General features: G+C 36.7%; 1 protein-coding gene across 22 annotated transcripts in view; it reads right to left on the bottom strand.

The window, feature by feature from the left end:
• Positions 1-19,375, bottom strand: part of MYBPC1 (myosin binding protein C1) — a 94,587-nt gene that overhangs the window by 39,182 nt on the left and 36,030 nt on the right. For all 22 annotated transcript variants that reach the window (XM_043880861.1, XM_043880860.1, XM_043880857.1 and 19 more), the window contains 9 exons: positions 17,791-17,939; positions 17,338-17,455; positions 16,028-16,079; positions 13,885-13,941; positions 7,767-7,933; positions 6,690-6,822; positions 4,806-4,930; positions 3,722-3,827; positions 2,643-2,809 (listed from right to left, as the gene is read on the bottom strand). In XM_043880861.1, coding sequence (XP_043736796.1) covers positions 2,643-2,809; positions 3,722-3,827; positions 4,806-4,930; positions 6,690-6,822; positions 7,767-7,933; positions 13,885-13,941; positions 16,028-16,079; positions 17,338-17,455; positions 17,791-17,939 — 1,074 coding nt within the window. The remainder of the gene's footprint in view (positions 1-2,642; positions 2,810-3,721; positions 3,828-4,805; positions 4,931-6,689; positions 6,823-7,766; positions 7,934-13,884; positions 13,942-16,027; positions 16,080-17,337; positions 17,456-17,790; positions 17,940-19,375) is intronic.

Below are 19,375 nucleotides of genomic sequence, written 5' to 3' on the forward strand. Positions count from 1 at the left end.
AAAAAATTATTGAGTGTTGTGTCTGTAACCCACATTCCCCCTTGCCCCTATGATTTTCACTGCATGACTTTGTACAGCACAGTAATTTTTTAAAATGCGTGTGTTAATGTTATAGCAGGACTAACTATAATTGCTGAAATGAATATAAATATCAGATAAGGATCTGCCTATAGTTGAAAAAACTTTTTTGATATTACACTACAATTGCCATTATCCCACAAAACATAAGGAGTGTACTGTGATTACTTCCAAATAATTCAATGGTCATATGAATTGCAACTGGACTAAGAAATAAGGAACAGGACTTCACTCTCCACCTATAACTGATCTTCTTGTGAAGTTTGCTATTCTAGTTTTCATGGCTAACTGGAAGGGACAGGCTCTGCCATTAAGAACTTACTATCATCACGGGGTATTTGAGGAAGGCCATGAATTCTCTCACACCTCTAAAGCCTATCAGTGGATTAGCTCTTACAATCTTCTCAATTGAGGCCCACTAGTTTGAGTAACTTCTCACCCCTATAATTCAACAATTATAGAATGTTGAATGTTTATTGAATAGATAGCAAATTCACCTAGGGATTAAGCAAATAGGATATCAGGATTTGATATCATATCTAAGTATTTATCATCTATTTATATAGTTTTGGAATTAGAACATTTCTTAACCATTTGGGTAACTTCTCTGGCAGGTGATTTTTATACTTCCTTCTCAGTTCAGTTCAGTCGCTCAGTCGTGTCTGACTCTTTGCGACCCCATGGACTACAGCACGCCAGGCCTCCCTGTCCATCACCATCTCTCAGAGGTTACTCAAACTCATGTCCATTGAGTTGGTGATGCCATCCAACCATCTCATCCTCTGACGTCCCCTTCTCCTCCTGCCTTCAATCTTTCCCAGCATCAGGGTCTTTTCCAATGAGTCGGTTCTTCGCATCAAGTGGCCAAAGTATTGGAGTTTCAGCTTCAACATCAGTCCTTCCAATGAACACCCAGGACTCATCTCCTTTTTCCTCTATTTCTTTGCACTGATCACTGAGGAAGGCTTTCTTATCTCTCCTTGATATGCTTTGGAACTCTGCATTCAAATGGGTATATCTTTCCTTTTCTCCTTTGCTTTTTGCTTTTCTTCTTTTCACAGCTTTGTAAGGCTTCCTCAGACAGCCATTTTGCTTTTATGCATTTCTTTTTCTTGGGGATGGTCTTGATCACTGCCTCCTGTACAATGTCACAAACCTCTGTCCATAGTTCTTCAGGCATTGTGTATCAGACCTAATCCCTTGAGTCTATTTCTCACTTCCAATGTATAATAGTTAGGGATTTGATTTAGGTCATACCTGAATGGTTCTAGTAGTTTTCCCTACTTTCTTCAATTTAAGTCTGAATTTGGCAATAAGGAGTTCATGATCTGAGCCACAGTCAGCTCCTGGTCTTGTTTTTGCTGACTGTATAGAGCTTCTCCGTCTTTGGCTTCAAAGAATATAATAAATCTGATTTCAGTATTGACCATCTGGTGATGTCCATGTGTAGAGTCTGTCTTCTCTTGTGTTGTTGGAAGAGGGTGTTTGCTATGACCTGTGTGTTCTCTTGGCAAAACTCTGTTAGCCTTTGCCCTGCTTCATTAACTCCAAGGCCAAGTTAGGCTGTTATTCCAGGTGTTCCTTGACTTCCTACTTTTGCATTCCAGTCCCATATAATGAAAAGGATGTCTTTTGGGGGTGTTAACTCTAGCAGGTCTTGTAGGTCTTCATAGAACCGTTCGGCTTCAGCTTCTTCAGCATTACTGGTCGGGGCATAGACTTAGATTACTGTAATATTGAATGGTTTGCTTTGGAAATGAACAGAGATCATTCTTTTTTGAGATTGCATCCAAGTACTGCATTTCAGACTCTTTTGTTGACTATGAGGGCTACTCCATTTCTTCTAAGGGTTTCTTGCCCACAGTAGTAGACACAATGGTCATCTGAGTTAAATTCACCCATTCCAGTCCATTTTAGTTCATTGATTCCTAAAATGTTGATGTTCACTCTTGCCATCTCCTGTTTGAGTATTTCTAATTTGCCTTGATTTGTGGACCTAACATTCCAGGTTCCTATGAAACATTGCTCTTTGCAGCATCAAACTTTACTTCCATCACCACAGCTTCCAACATCCACACTGGCTATTGTTTTTGCTTTGGCTCCATCCCTTCATTCTTTCTGGAGTTATTTCTCCACTGATCTCCAGTAGCATATTGAGCACCTACCGACCTGGGGAGTTCATCTTTCAGTGTCCTATTTTTTTGCCTTTTCATACTGTTCATGGGGTTCTCAAGGCAAGAATACTGAAGTGGTTTGCCGTTCCCTTCTCCAGGGGGCCACGTTTTGTCAGAACTCTCCAGCCAAGCCATGTAGGGCCACCCAAGACGGATGGGTCATGGTGGAGAGTTCCTTCTCAATACTGGTACTCTATTAAACTGTGTACTAAGTTCTTAGAGACTCTGATTGACATGATATAGACACTCAGCTAGAATGGAATCTAATTTGACACATCTAAAACTGTCACAGGTCGAAGTCAAACAGATTGAAACTTTTCTAAAACTGAATTAACAAACACAACACACTAGTAAAACAACTTGGGAGACATACAAGGAAGTCTTACTCACAGTCCACACTAAGTTTAGCAGATGACTGTCCTCCTGTTGTCATTACAGAATATTCTGCAGTATCAGCCTTTGTTGCTCCGTCTATGACCAAAATGTGTTTTTTGCCTTCAACTCTAATGTGGTATCTTGATTTTGGACCAGGGACGATTTCCTCACCATTCTTAAACCTGAGTTAAATAGATGATTTTTTTTTTAAAGTTTTATAAAAAATGCTTCAAGAGGTAGTCACCAGACACTCAAGAACTGCTTGTTGAATGAAAGAATGTATGGATCAGTCTCTATCAATAGATGACTACTGTAAGAAGTATTACCTGAAAATTACATTAAAAAAACAAAATCCCATTTCTTTCACTCAAGATCAATTAGATAAAGCTGCTAAGGGTAGATATTACCTATGTTTGGGCTCTTGATGCACACTACTAAGAATAGCATTTTAATACATTTTAAAGATAGCTATGATTCTAGGTTACAATGAACAATCTGTTCTAAACCAAATTACTAGTGATTCCTGCTGCAGAATATACTGTCTCTCAATCAAGATTTTAAGATTCCAGATCTTCTAGTCTTTAATTTTGAGGTTACTCCCAGTGAACTTGAGAAAACACATCCCATCTGACCCCCAAAATATGTTTTTTATTTTTAAGAAACGTTCAAGTAATTTGGTGATTCTAAGTCTAAAATATTTTTCTGAGATACTGTGACAATAAAGTGACTAGGAGTAACATAAAAAAAGTATATTTTCCATAAAACTTGCCATCATGGCATAGTGAGAGCATGTATCAGAAAGAGCACCTATGGGCTTTGGAGTCAAATAGACATGGGGAACCTTGAAATATTCATTTACTAGAAAGTGCCTACTTCCCTATATCCTTATCAATATAGCTATCTTAATCTTTTTTTTTTTTCAGTCTCACAGGTGAAAAAAGCCAGTATCTTGGGATAGTTTTAGTTACATTTTCTACTAACACAAATGAGGTTGAGATCCTTTTCACATGTGTAAAAGCAATTTCCTGCTCTCCTAAGTATGAAGGCCCTTTTTTGTTTATTAAAAATGGACAGACTTCAGGATATCTATTTACCATTTTACATTGGCATCATCTTCAGACACTTCACATTCTAATTCCACTCTTTCCCCACAATAAGCTTTTGTATCTTCCAGCTGTTTGGTCACCATAACTGGAGGCTCTATTGTGGAAAAAAAAAAAAAAAGAAAATCAGAATCATTAAATGCCCCAAAATCTGCTCATGACCCTGGTTTGTTCACAGATGAAAACGCAACAGTAAGAAAGTGTGGTTGATCACAGAGTGATGGTTAGATGGTGGTAGTTAGAAGGTGGATTTTTTAATGACTTTTCACGGTAAAATAAACAGTTGGCAGCCTTGGGTAAGTTTCACATAGTTTCCCAAGAACTCTTCAAATCAAATAAATGATTGTTTTAGAGAACAGACACACTGTATCAAATAGTCTTCTTTGGGCAAATAAGATAGCAGAAGATAGACATTTCTGAGGAAGGAAAATCTATAACACTAAAATTCTCTACTTATGGTTTTAGACAGATGATAGAGATTACAGAATTGTCTTAAATTTTTTTTAAATTGAAGTGTAGTTGATGTGCAAGATTACAAAGCTGTCTTAGTCACAGGTCCTCATAAAGAAAATAAATGCTTCATGGCTTCATTGACACCCTCCAGCTCTTTTCACTAGTAAATGATGGTCTTCAGCAACCTCAGTGCCAACCATCGATGACTTTTACTAACGAAGCTGTTTCAAAGGAAATGAATTTGTGATGAGCTGAATGTGTGAAACGGTTATCCAGTAGGCTTTGTTGGGTTTCAAAAGCTATCCCTAGAGCAATTAAATTGCAAAATACTACTTACATGAGCCAAACCACAAGACATTTTTACTCAACAGTTTTTTTCTCCTGTCAGCTTTTCTAGTCTTCAACAAACCTGAAGATTAATTAGGATACCCTATAAACACCCGCACAAAGATGCTTCAATCCAGAGCCAATCTGACAACCCCAAGCTAAACCATCTCGAGTGGTACTACTATCTCTGCTCTGGAGCCCAAGAGCTCACGTCACCATTTTCATTTTTGATTATTACCCCTGGGAGAAGGAAAGCCATTGACTCTTAATGGTTACGTGAGAGATTTCCCTTTACCTCTCACAAAGAGCTCAGTGGAACACTTCTCGTCACCAGCTGTCACATAATACTCCGAATCATCTGTTAGCACACAGTTATTGATAAACATGATTCTTTCACATCCTTTATGTTCAAAGATGTATCTGTTTTAAATAGGAGGAAGATAAACAGAATCTGTGAATCCAATTTTATTCTTTTCTTTATTGCCAGCAAATTTGGCTTATAATTCCATAATATTTGAAAGTCAGAAATAGTCATTTTGATCTGCAATTTATTAGCCATATCTTACATAGCTTAATAAACATTAAACATGAAGTCAATGTCTATCTTTATAACACATAATGTAATACATATGCATATTTGCATATAATATTTGTCATTATTTTCTTTTATATATGATTTTTTGAATTCTCAGGTGGCACTAGTAGCAAATAACACGCCTGCCGATGCAGAAGACATAAGAGATGCAGGATAGATCCTTGGGTTGGGAAAATCCCCTGGAGAGGAGAATGGCAACCCACTCCAGTATTCTTGCCTGAAGAATCCCATGGACAGAGAAACCTGGCAGGCCATATTCTATAGGGCTGCAAAAAGTCAGACACGACTAAAGCAACTTAGCACACATATTTTTTATTCCAAACATAAAATCAGTACTCACATATTTACCAATGAACAATTTTTAACCTATTGTTGGAAAATACAGTAGGCTAAGATTTTTAACTCCTTACACTTTTTAAAGTGATCAATTCATCTACTCTACAGAGGGAGAGAAAGTTTCTATTTTTCATTGATTTATTGAATTCACTCCTTGCTAGCCCAGTGACATTTTATTGGGTGAATAAATGATTACACAATTTAAGCAATAATATGAATTTAATCATTAATATAGATGGTAATTCTATACAATGTGATATTATCTTAAATGAGCTTAAGAACTAGTATTATCATATATATCATAGTTATCATCTACTGAAAAAGAACTTAAGTGGAAACAAAAACCTGAAATCCAGAAGACTGCAAAATTTGATTATCTGTGATCTAGATTATGGATGGGTATATTAGAGCATTATAACAGATGAAAGAAAGAGTTCTTACTTGGCAAATTCTCGAAGACTTCAAGAACAAAACACTAAGCAACATTTTTCAAGATAAAAATAACCAAGTAAAATTATGTTTTTGGTAAATTCAGGCTGCCTTCAAGAGACTTTTACCAGATGTAAACATTATTATCACAAAGTCACTCTGAGAGCAGGACCACATTAAGAAATTGGAAACTACCTAATTGTTCCACAGAAGTGACAGATTTTCAGGATTAAAGCCCTTTAAAAATATACACATGGTTCCTGTTAACTTAAAAAAATATACTGGAGTTGAAAATCTCTCAGACTGAGAAGGATCTCTGTAAAGTCGTTTCCTAATAGCCTAGCAATACCATCAGAAATCAGGGATTAGTTTGTTTCCTTCATTTGGGAAAAGGGTCAAAAAACAATAAAACATAGGCTTTAGATGCTATTCTGGAAGAACAAAAGTTATCTCCTTATAAAGTGTGATTCCTATAACAAACTGGTATATCGAATACATATTTCAATTTTTCTCAAATTTTCTTAAATTGGGCAAAGTTTGGCAATGCTCTGAAGTAATCACATATAACCTACAATGACACAAAATCATAATTACAAGTACTTGAAACAGTTTATATAGAATTAAAACATAAGGCAAGGTTTAATTTATATAGCAACATAACTTCAATGCTTCCAAAATACATAAAAAGTTTTTGCCGTCCCCTCATATGATTTTGCATCATACGAATATAACTAAAAAGTGCTTTCAGGCATAGAAAATCAAGTCAAATTACTCTTTGATTTATACAGTTACTACTGATTATCTGCAAATTTGACTTACTTTGTACTGGGTCGAATTTCTTGACCATTTTTATACCATTTCACCTCCAACTTTGGATCTGCCAGTTCCACGACAAATCTTACCCTGCCTCCTTTATCAACCTGATATGCAGGATCAAGAATTCTTGCAAAAGCTAGTAGAGAGAAGATACCAAACTATGTTAATATGTATATGCATATGATATGAATTTAAATAGTCAATCTGAAAACCTAAAACTGAATAAACTGAGACAAAAAGAAAAAATAGGAAACTTTCAAATAATCCCTCATATTTTAGAATTCTGCATTGATTTACAAATAATAAGATGGTTTAAATTTTTTAAGAGAGTCCATATGCTTTTGGAAGGAACACAAGTAAAGAATTATTGAAGAGGCTTTAAAAATGATTGTCTTCGTTCTTTGGGCAATGTATAATATAAAATATCCAAATGAAATCTGAACTTGAAGGACATGCTTATTCTCCTAAAATGATTATTTTCAGTTTCATTGGCATTATCTGTGTATATCTAGCTTACAGATAGTTTTTTTTAAATCATAGAATTTATGAGATACTTCCAACCACTCATGAGCTTAAATGGAATGCCTTTGACTGATTGAAACAGTAAGCTTATCACAGTTTTGGTACTGTGGAAACCTGCGCAAATATTGACATGCTTAGACACTTGGGTTACCTCAGCAGGTGTGAGACATGAATTCCCCATGACGCATCAAATGGGTGGAAGAATGTTAACAGTAAAACAAACACAGAATCTACTCTACCTAGATAAGAACCAGGAACCTGAGAGAGATGCAGCGGATGGAGAAAGGGGCTGCTGAGAAATCCGCAGGAACACGGGAATATTTAATATTCCATTACACGTTGCGTCACTGTAATGTACTTTTGTTACCTTGAACCTTCAGCAGCTGTCCACTGCCTACTTTGCTGAGACGTGCGGGGCGATGAACTATTTCACCCGAAGCCAAGTTAACCAAGAGAAGCGGAACCCCTAGAAATGCCACTGCAGCTAGTCCGACCTGTAAACCCAGGAGGAAATAGGGAGGCTTATCGTCTCCGCTGGGAGCGCTCAGACGTCCTCACCTGCACTTTTCTTTTCCACTCTGCGCATGCGCTTGAGCCGCCTGAGCATACCACGCAGGTCCGTGATGCCGTACTGGAAGGCGATTTTCTCGTACTCGCTGGGTTTCGCATTCTTCAGCAGCTCCCACACGTCTACCTCGGGTTGTTCCTCCTGCGGCTTCACCTCCCTATCCGGGGAGAACCATTGCCTAGTTTAATAGCTGCCCACTGGCCTTTAAAGACCAGGAAAGTCGGAGTATGGTACCGATTTTTTTGGTTCGGCGCTAAAAGCTCTGTTTATAGCCTGAGTACTTAAATAGCCAAGGAGAAAGTCTGCTTTGCATGAAGTCTCAGTGCAACTTCTAGATAGTCAAAGATCAGATCCGTGCACTTGCATTAACGCTCTCGTTTTCCTAGTTAAAAACACAGTATTAAGGAGATAGAAAGATTTCAGGAAATATCGTTTAGCTCTTTTTACTTATTTTCAACCTGAAAATCCAAATAGGAGATGAGATTTGGAGAAACTTAAAAGATCAGTTTTCATCTAGGATTTAGATATTGAAATAAGGTTTAAGAACCAGAAGATTTTAGGTGTTGGTCCATGAAAGAACAATGCTCCTTCTGCCTTCGTTGGTGTGCATACCCTAACTCTGCATGGAGATGGTACCAATAACAGTGTTTCAAATCTTCAGATTTTGGAAATAGCATTTTCCCTACCATGTTAGTAAATGTGTACATTAACCATTTTTTGTTGTTTTTTTAACACAAAAAATATTTGAAACTGTGACTAAGCACACTTGGTCTTTGCTTCTGTTTGTTTGGTTTGGTTGTTTTTCATATGATTTTTGTGTATACATATTATTTTAAAGAGAAAACTTCTTTTTTTTTTTTCGTAAATTGTCAGAATGAAAAGAATGAGGTTCAAAATTCTCTCATATTTCATCTAAAAGTACTGTCCGGAACTTTTTTAGAAGTAGTTTGGGTATAAACTGCTTTGAATCATGAAAATATAAGTGTGAAACTATAAAGCAAGTCATAAAGTGTTCCATGAACAAGCTAACAGTAACTTACTGTGATTATCAAAATCATGACTCTAACTTTTGACCACTGGCAAAAGAACATATAGAACATATAAAGAACATATATAACTACTGTATACACACACATACATAGGATTTAAAGTACATACACTTGTACGTATTTTAAAAGCTAAAAGTGGAACAAAACTCAGGAATAAGCCCTCTTCAGGGAAAGAGCCTTAGTTGTAAATGCTGAATATAATTTAAATTGATTTCCTTAACTAGCTAAGAAGTTCCAATTTTGTTTAAGTTTAGTTGACTGTTTTTATTGACTAAGGTTAGACTGGAAATATTTTAGTGACTACTTACTGTGAATAATGCTGGTTTGGGTATGATTTTTCCAGGAAAACTGGTCAACACATCTTAAACATCAGTGTGAAAACAGGTGCATGCTATCATGATAGCAAATAATGAGTTACATATGTTTGCACTGTCATATTAATTATACCCATTTCAGAATTTCTTGAGGAAATACTGGGTTATACTCATAAGGAAGGGTAGGAGAATGGAATAGAGTTTAGGGTGGCATTAGGCAAGGATGGCTTCTGCATATCTAATTTCCATTGTCATGTAAGTCTTTTGCCCAGTAAACGATTTTGAGGCACATCTGGATAACGGAAGAAAGTGAGAGGTCATTGGTCCCTCAGCGACCTTTATGGGAAGGACTAGAAACACCATTAGGAAAATGTGCTTCTTAAAGATTCAAGATCCAACTCTTCATTTCACTGAAATGGTAACTACGCCCTCTATTAACATAGGGAAATTGATAAGCTTAAGAAAATTGTCCTGAAGTTGAAATATTAGTAATAATTTGTCAGGTCTACTATATCTATTGCCTGAAAGCAGTCTACATTTCAAATTTAACATTTAAATATTTTGTAGGAAGTCTTGGAGAATTGCGATTAAAATGTGTATGTGTGTGTATACATTTTATTTTTTCCTGTGGGACTTTCTTCAATCCTCTTTATTATTGCTCTATTTTTGTCATATTAACCTGAGTCTCCACATTGTAAAATCATCCCATTCTACATTTTGTTCCATTTGTATCTCAACCAAAAAGAATTACCCACGTATTTCAAATATCCACTTGACATTGGTGAAAAGATTTAAAGATATCAATGACAAAGACAGATAAAAGAGCTAACAAGAGGTACACATCAAACGCTGAGAATATCCAGGTGTAAGGGTGAATGTTTACACGAGGAAGTCACTAAGGAATAAAGACTATTTTCAGTGTGATTTCTTGAGTCAGTTTTGTTGATAGATTCATAAAACTGATCATCCTCACCATTTTTTTCATTAACACCAAAATACATCCCACTCTACCACGACCTTAATCCTATCACGCTTTGTATACAAACACAAGTAACCTCTTGCCTCTTCCTTACTTTCCTCTCCACCACTCAACTGAAACCCAAATAGCAAGGAGATGGATTCCTCATTTTGTATTGGAATATGAGGTCAAGGTGCCCATCTGTAGTATTTCCTTAACTCATTCAGAACATATCTTTACTTACCATGGTGGCTGCACATGACCGTATCTGTACGGCTATATTAAATTTCAGCTGGGAGAAAAATCCAAATTTCTATAGGCACTACTGATTCCTTTCTGAGAATTAGCATAGACCTATATAATATTTACAGTACTTCCATCTACATCAAAATTTCTATAACTTGACAATCCTAGTGAAATACAAAGCAGTTATAGAAATTTTATGTAGAATAAAACTTTAAAGTATTTATATAGGTCAGGTCTCATAACAAGATACTGCCCAAAGACTAAATGTGATTTATCTAATGTCTATTTGGAACATGCTAACTTTGTTCAGGGCAGGGAGATATTTCGTTGTATAAAGATGTTGGTGCTAATGATATTTATTCTCATGAGGATTTTGCCATACACTCTAGGAGTAGAAATGTTATTACCACATGTTATTACTACAGTGAAAACACATGCAATTCACAAATTAGTAGGAAAACACAATGATTTCCAAAGTTATACTGATGGGTTAGTACGTAGTATATTAAATGAATATAGTCTCACGGTGACAACAATCTAATTATGAGTCAAAATCATAATTAGGGGATGTGAAGAAAATGAGAACTAGAGACATGTTGACTGCTCAGTTTTTTTCTAATACTTTTTTTCTATAGTCATTTTGACCATTAATTAGATTTCTTTTACTCTGAAAACCACTGATAGAACTAGCGTGTTCTTTTTTCTTTCCTTTTCCTTTTAATCAGACTTGGCACTTAATAATCTATTACATTTTTATTGACTGATTATGTGTGTGTATGTGTATTTTGTCACTTTACTAATGTCAACTTAAAAAAATTGCACAATGTGAGAGCTCTGAATTAAGTTTTATTTGGGACAAAATGAGGACTGCAGCCTAAAAGACAGCACCTCAGATAGCTCTGAGAAACTGTTCCAGAGAGGCAGTGAGGAAGGTCAGTATATCTGTGATTTTGGTGAAGGGGGAATACACACAATTAAGCACATATTTTTCTGGAAAATTTCTGCTAGTCTCATGAAGCTTTTGCTAGTTATGAGGAACAGTCGTTATCACAAAGGATTTTAATGCTTTCTAGATATGAGGAGATATGAGAATTGGGCTCATAAAATCAGCTCCTGAAAATATCTGAATATAACTATCTGAAGACCCGTCCTTCCAGTTTTTCTTCCAAGCACACAGTGCCTCATTTCTGCTCTCCACCCTGAACTCCTTTCAGGGAGTATTGAAAATCAGCGCACGATTCAATCTTTGTAGAGGAAGATGGCAAGTACAAATTAAATCGTTGATACTAATGTAAGTTCTTCAAGGGAAAATGTCACATTTCGGGGGGAAGTGGATATTTATTTGACACCTGTATGAGTCTGGTCTCTTACATTTAACTTAATTCTCTCAATAATACTCAAGTAGTTTTTATTCTCTGCATTTACAGTTGTGGAAAGCAAGTCTCAGAAAGGACATATCACTTGACCAAAGTCATGTCCAGTAATTAGTAAATGGGAGAGCTGAGACTCAAATCCATGTTTTAACCACTACCTTTTTCTTCCCACAAATATGTATTTATATCTTTCCATGTGCCAGGCGCTGGAAGGCATTGGATTTCTTTTCCTCACCTCAACTAGTGTTATAGTCTACACAAAGAAAGCATTTAGCATTTTCCTGGTTGAGTAAATGACTGCAGGGAAAAAAAACCACCCAAAACCTCTTGTCTTCCTAAAGTTTTAACTTGTTATAAATGTACAAGGTGCCAACTTCCCAGGCAGATTCAGAGTGATGTTTCTTATGTGGAGTCACAGGAAGTGTGCTGACTCAGAAAAGGGAACTTGGATGTAGGTGCCTGCCCTCCCTCAAGCTACCTGAATGACTTGGGGTGAGTCACTCAACTTCTCTGGTCTTTGGTCTCTCACTTGTAGAGCAGGAAGAGTGTGGCTCATTAAGGTCACTTCATATTCTATTGCTTTAAAATACTTTTGGAGAATTAATAAATATTATTGAGACCAATGATTATTTGAAGTATCCAGAGAAGGAATGATGTTTTTGATACTGCCAAAGTCTATTGATTGGCTAATATCCATTTGGTTATTAATAAATGGCACCTGTTAATGTTTCTGTTCTCAGCTTAAATGTTTAGAGCTGGGGGTGAATATTTCATTCACAGGGGTTTGAATAAAACCACCCAACTAAACTAAGAATGAAGACAAGCCTATTTATTACCATTTGTAATTTGTTTTGAAGCATATCTATACCCATGATTTTCAGTAGACATAGAAAGCAGTAAGAATAATAAGAAGTGAATCTAAAAGACTAAATGAAGCCCAATATCAATATTATATATCATAAATTTAGAGTTGTAGTTTTACTGTTTATTCACAAATTTGGTACATAAACACCATCCTAGCAAAAGCCATTTTCTTTATGTTTCTTCTGTGCTACAGCAACTATCTAGACATGTATATCTTTATATATAACATATATATAATATAGTCTATTTATGATTATGTATGTGCATATATGGACTTCCAGGTGGTAAAGAATCCACCTGCCAATGCAGGAGATGCAGGTTTGAGCCTTGGGTTGGGAAGATCCCCTGGAGAAGGAAATGGCAACCCACTTCACTATGCTTGCCTGGGAAATCCCATGGACAGAGGAACCTGGTGGGCTACAGTCCATGGCGTCACACAGAGTTGGACACGACTGAGCGACTAAAAACAAAAAACAAATATGCATATTTAGGGCAGAAATTCTATAAAATGGTTGTGTACTAAATATCCATAATGAAAGTTTATAAATTTTATTGCCAGAGAGTACAAAGTTAAAGGAGCGTGAGTGATAATACTAAACACTAAACCATTTCACTACTATTTTATCCCTTCTAAAAATGCAAATTTGGGGCATTTTAAATATCTCTGAAATAAGGATGTACCTTATAATCAGCAGTATGTCATAATAAGCTATTTGGACAATTTTTTTCATTGCTTAGTGGTTTATAATACAGGTATATATTAGCATGGTGTCTTAGATTTGATGAAATACAGTAAATCATCAATACTATGTTAAAGTAGGTGTATATATATATACATATATATATATACACATAAATATATACATCTGCTGAGACTTCCACCAAAATTTTGAAATTGACTTTTCAGTCAAATATCAAAAGCAGGAGAATGGCAGCTTTATTTATTCAATCATGATGAGGGATCATGATTGAAATAATAGAAATCATGAGAGAAATAAGAAGTTTTCAGGCATTTAAGTCTTCTGTCTCAGTTTTCAAATTTCCTCATCCCCTACTAAGAAAATATGTGAAGAGTCATATAACATTTAAAAAGAAAGTAAAAGCATCAGCTAAAATATTTAGCAGATTAGTAGGCAGTTTTTTCACTGTGTCTTAATCAACACTGTTACAATATTCCATAAGCAAAACACATTTTAAGAAATGAGAAATTCTTTGAAAAAGATCCACTTTAAACTTGACTTCTCTGAGTGGGTATCTAAAAGATTTCCAGGCCAAAGCGCCTCACTCCATCACTGGGTTCTCACCTACGTTTCAGGAGACCACTAAAGTCAAGTTCCCCTGCATCGTCTTGACCTTCTCCACTGTCATTAACAAAAGAAAAGCAAATCTGGGTTTAATGCTGAGACACATATACAACAATTCCCCCAAACACTCTACGTACAATGTATATGCAATGTTGTACTAGCACACAAATCATGGGACTAAATCAACACAAACAGTTTCTTTTCACACAAGTGACATTTTAAATTTTGGAGGATGTACTTGTGGAAAAGTAAACACAAGGAACTTGTGTTACTCTACGATCTCAGAAGACACATTTTTGTAGATTGCATATGTAAAACTGCTTGGATTTGTGTTAAAACAGAGTAACACAAATGCACTAAAGCCAAACAACACAAAGTACTTTGTTTTTGCAAGTTGGGGGCTCTGGGAATGTCCGTGTGTAAAAAGCAAAGGACTTTTGCCCATCTCTGTTACTCCAGTCACACAGAGATTGGCTTGAAAGATGAAGTGGACCAGTGTCAAATATATAAGTACAAAGCTTCTATTCAAAGGTAACCTCTTTGTGTCCATCACTAGACGAATCAGGTAATGTGATACCAACATAACATAAAAATGGAGCTAGTGCAGGGCTTTTTAAAAGATGCATTCCTTTCTCTTGAAAGGGAAAGGATTATAAGCTTTTTATTTTCTTGTTAATATTTATACCATTTAAAATGTGTTTTCCAAAAGTTTGTCTTTGAATTGTTGAGCCCTTTACTAGGAGTTTTTAAAAGTATTTTCCTGTGGAGAAATGCATCTTAATTTAGGCATGCAGCCACCTTCATGATTTCATACAAATTCTAAATGGAAGCTATGAGCTGATATTTAAATGGTGCAACATAGTTACTTACATGTTTAATTTTTTAATGAAGATTTTGTTTCCTGCGCTTTACAAATGTTAGTTATGGTTTCTAAGAAAAAAGCCTGCGGGTTCAAAAACAGCGTGTATAACACTTTAAATTATCAGAATTGAACTCAAATAATGTGTCCTCAAAATTTCTTTAAAGCAGGTATTTGGAAAAGACCTATTGACGTAAACATATTTCTATTCTCTTAAAGCCTCAAACTAAGTAGATGACATCTTTCTCTCTTAAAAGAGACATACGTAGGATGAACCTAGTGTGAGATCTATGTGTTTGTTAACTGCGGGGTGAAGGGAAGCTAAGAGATTTTGGAAGTTATGACTTTAAAAAATACAATGGACTGATCAGGACATACTACATATCTTTTAAGAGTAATTACACTATTCATTACTTCATAATTTAGAAAGAAATTTTGCCTTTTATGAACAAGGCTAAATAATTGCTTTATACTAGTTTGGGATGACTTTCCTTACTCAACAAAACTGTCATGTGGATTCAGTCTTAGGAAGAACAAACCATTTCCTCTCATTAATGAATTTCTATTTTGGAAGAATTCTAGATAAGTAAAGAAGTACAGAGAAGAAAATAATACTGGGAAGAAACTAGTCGCATTTCTCACAGGCTAGAAAATTTTTTCATTTTTCTTCCTTGACTTTCTGATTTTTCAGCCTTGGTGGTTGCAAAATAAATCAGGTAAGTATCTATATTTTGCCTTTCTACAATGTTCCTTATTCCAGCAGACTCAATGGTCTTTCATTTAGGATAATCCCATACTTAAATTGTGCTAACTTTAGTAAGGAGCTACTTAATTGTAGTTTTCTGGACATATGGTCTAATAGCTCTGTATGTTGATTCCTAAATAAAAAGCAATGTAAGTTTTCTGACATTACTTAACTGATGCTATATGAGATGTGTATTGTTATACATTTTTCTGGGTCATTTGGCAGAAAATAATGCAATTCATGAAGAAGCCACATATGAATAGTAAGAAAATGTGTCTTTCTAAGGCAACAGTGAGACCTGTAAAATAAGAGTTTCACTATATCAAGAATATTCTAAAAAATGATCAGCATATACACAATATGGCATTAAGCCCATGGCATCTCTTGAAAACTAACTTCTCAATATTCAGTATGTTTGACTTTGGTGAAGAGACTTGATCTCATTTGAAATATAGAGTGTGGCGGAAGGGAACATGTATTTGAAAATCCTTTACTTTCATGTTTTACAAAAGATACCTAGATCCCCCTTTTGAAGTTACCTTCTCTTGAAAGCAGATCTGATGTCAATGTTTGGAGTAGTCCCAGTAGATTCTTTAGAAAGGAAAGAAAACGGTAAAATAAACATCCATGAAGAACCCAGTTTTGTGTTCAGTTCCTCTCCAGGCTGTGGGGATTCTTCCGATGCAAGGAATCCGCTGAAGGGGGTGGGGGAGGGGTGGCTCTCCTCCGCTGGCTGAGCTGCTGAGACATCAGAGCTCATCCTCCCTCCCTCAGAATCAATGATGGGGCTTTAGGAGTTCCCCTATCCTGTTGTCATTCCACCTGTGTGCCCATTAGAATCATCCAAGGAGCTTAAAAAATATCAGCTTCTTCATCTCCCTGCTGAAAATTTTGATTCACCAGATTGAGGATGGGCACCCAGAAATCACTATTTTTAGAAAGCCCCTTCGGTGATTCTCAGATGCCTGGCCAGGTGAAGGAGCGGTGCTCGGGACCAGAGTCCCACTTAATATTGAAATCTCGACAGTACCTCCACCCATGGTCCTTCAGCCTCTTGACAATTCTCAGACTGGGACTCTCACAGCCATCTGTGGTGTCTATATGGCTTTAAAGAAAGAGCTAGTGCTAACGTGAATATAAAATTCACCTTCTCATAATTTCCACCTTTCGATTCTAATCTGCCTAAACACTTCTCGAAGAAACCTAAAATGAGCCTTTCCCTCTTTCTGTGACAGCCCTTCTGTGATTTATTACAATGAGTCATAAATGCTGGACCTCCTTCACTTACACATTCAAGGTGAATGGACCATGATTCCTGGATTCTTCATCCTCCCAGTTACCCTACTCCAGGAGGGATCCCAGTGGAGATACAGTGCCTATGACCAAAGGCATGACCCCCAAACATGGAACAAGTAACATGTTACAGAGAGCCGTAGCACTTCCTAACCTAGATCCTGTAACATTTGTAACGCTCTGGTTTTAAATTACATCAGCTTTGTCTAAAAATACAAGGCTATGTCACACTTCTGATTTCTTACCAAGTCAAATTTCCCTTTGTTTAATTATCCAAGTATTGCTTTTTTCCCCCTAATCTACATATATACCTTTAATTTATTTTTATCAAATTCACTCTTGGCAGTACACAGAACATATAGATGAAGAATGTCTGTATCTGACATTAGTCCTTACAAGAGAAAATCCTCCCTTCTACCTGGGTTTCCTGACATTCTTGTCCCAGGAAACTTTATTTTCAAAATCTCATACTAATAAATGATCTTATTCTCCTCTATCCTTTCACACCCCATTAAAAAAAAATATCACACTTATCCAGACTAGAAGCCTCTCTTACCGTGTACTTCAAGATCGAATGAACAGCTGTCAAACTTATCCTTATAGGTGACCTCACATCTGTAGTTTCCTGCGTAGTTCTCTTTGGCTTTGATGATCTGCATCTCGAATGTGTACACCTGCAATGAAACGCATCCGAACATATTTCAGTCCTACCCTGCTGGCAGAAAAAAGCCACCACATTGCGGTTATTTCCCCAAGTCCACAGCGCTGGCTTAAAGATGTGTCTGATCTGGGGATTCGGGTACAATGTTCTCAATACAGGAGGGGTCAGAGCAGTGCTCTGAAGTGCTGGGCACAGCAGGGCCACCACACTGGAGTATAAACAATGGGAATGGTAACTCCAGTGGGTGTTCTGGAACTGACGTCCCTCAAAGCTGAACCTGAAAATGGCCTTTGACGTATGCAGAGGAGCGAGCCGGCCAAGCCCCTGCAGAGGGGCTCAGGGTCATACCCGGCTATGTCTTTCGAAGGTTTCCTTCAGCTGGAGGTGTTTCCCAGCTTTGCTGGCCAGGTCCATCCATTTCCCTTTGAACCATTTGACTGTGGGCTTTCTGAGAAGATCTTCAGCTTTGACTTTGGCTATAAAGGTGATATTTTCACCTAGGAAAAAAACACAGGCAATTCAGACTGTGGTTTAAAAATTGCCGTTTGTGGCTTCCCAGGTGGTGCTAGTGGTAAAGAGCCTGCCTGCCAATGTAGGAGACAAAGGAGATGTAGGTTTGATTCCTGGGTCAGGAAGATCCCGGGAGGAGGGCATGGCAACCCACTCCAGTGTTCTCGTCTGGAGAATTCCATGGACAGAAGAGCTTGGCGGGCTACAGTCCATGGGGTCGCAAAGAGTCAGACACGACTTGAAGCAACTTAGCATGCACAAAAGGAGTTAGACAGGGCTACTATGATGTGACTGGCACAGCTGGAATTGAACAATGGAAGGGCCCTGACATTTTTTATGAGCACCCTAGGTTCTAGGATACTCCAACTGCTTCTGCTTTTGAGGTTTATGGAGCAGAAAAGGAGCAATGGGGAAATTAGTGGAAATAATTTTGGAATCCATGCACATGCAATGTGTATAAAACAACCTATTCAGGCATACCTCATTTTATTGCACTTTGCTTTATTGTACTTCAAATTTACTGTTTTTTTTTTTTTAAACCAGTTGAAGGTTTGTGGCACGCCTGCATCGAGCAAGTCATTTTTCCAATCTGTGTCACATTTTGGCAATATTTCAAACTTTTTCATTATTGTTATGCTTGTTATGGTGATCTGTGATCAGTAATCTTTGATGTTAGTATTACAAAAAGATCATGACTCACTGAAGGTTCAGATAATGCTTAGCATTTTTTAGCAATAAAGCATTTTTAATGAAGGTAAGTACATTGCTTTTTTAAACATAACACTCAGTTCAGTTCAGTCGATCAGTTGTATCCAACTGTTTGTGACCCCATGGACTGCAGTACATCAGGTTTCCCTGTCCATCACCAGCTCCCAGAGCTTACTCAAACTCTTGCCCATTGAGTTGGTGATGCCATCCAACCATCCAACCAACCATCTATTGCATACCTAAAAGACTATAGTGTAACCATAACTTTCATATACACTGGGAGGAAAAAAATTCTTGGGATTTGCTTTATAGTGATATTTGCTTTATTGTGGTGGTCTAAAACCAAATCCACAATATCTCTATAAGTATGCATAAATATGAAAAAATGAGAAAACACATACATACCATACATTAAATATGCTATTGTATATATATATGGATTTTTTTCCATCCTTTTTATTAGGCAAGATGATGCTAAGACTGGAGTTACAAGAATATGACTAAATGAAGCTGATCTTTTTGAAGTACAGTCTCCTATCTATTTGTACTGACTCATTAGACCTAAAGGACATCAAAATTCTAGCCCAGTGGCCAGTCCAACATTTTGGTGTCTTCCACAAACACAAGGAGAGCAAGCATTTCTATTCATATGCAGTGTGCTTCTATATTCCAGGCCTAAAAGAAGTAATTTTAGACTGTAGTCAGCTGTGTGTTC

The sequence above is a fragment of the Cervus elaphus genome, chromosome 22, assembly GCF_910594005.1.
Source record: "Cervus elaphus chromosome 22, mCerEla1.1, whole genome shotgun sequence".
NCBI classification, from domain to species: domain Eukaryota; kingdom Metazoa; phylum Chordata; class Mammalia; order Artiodactyla; family Cervidae; genus Cervus; species Cervus elaphus.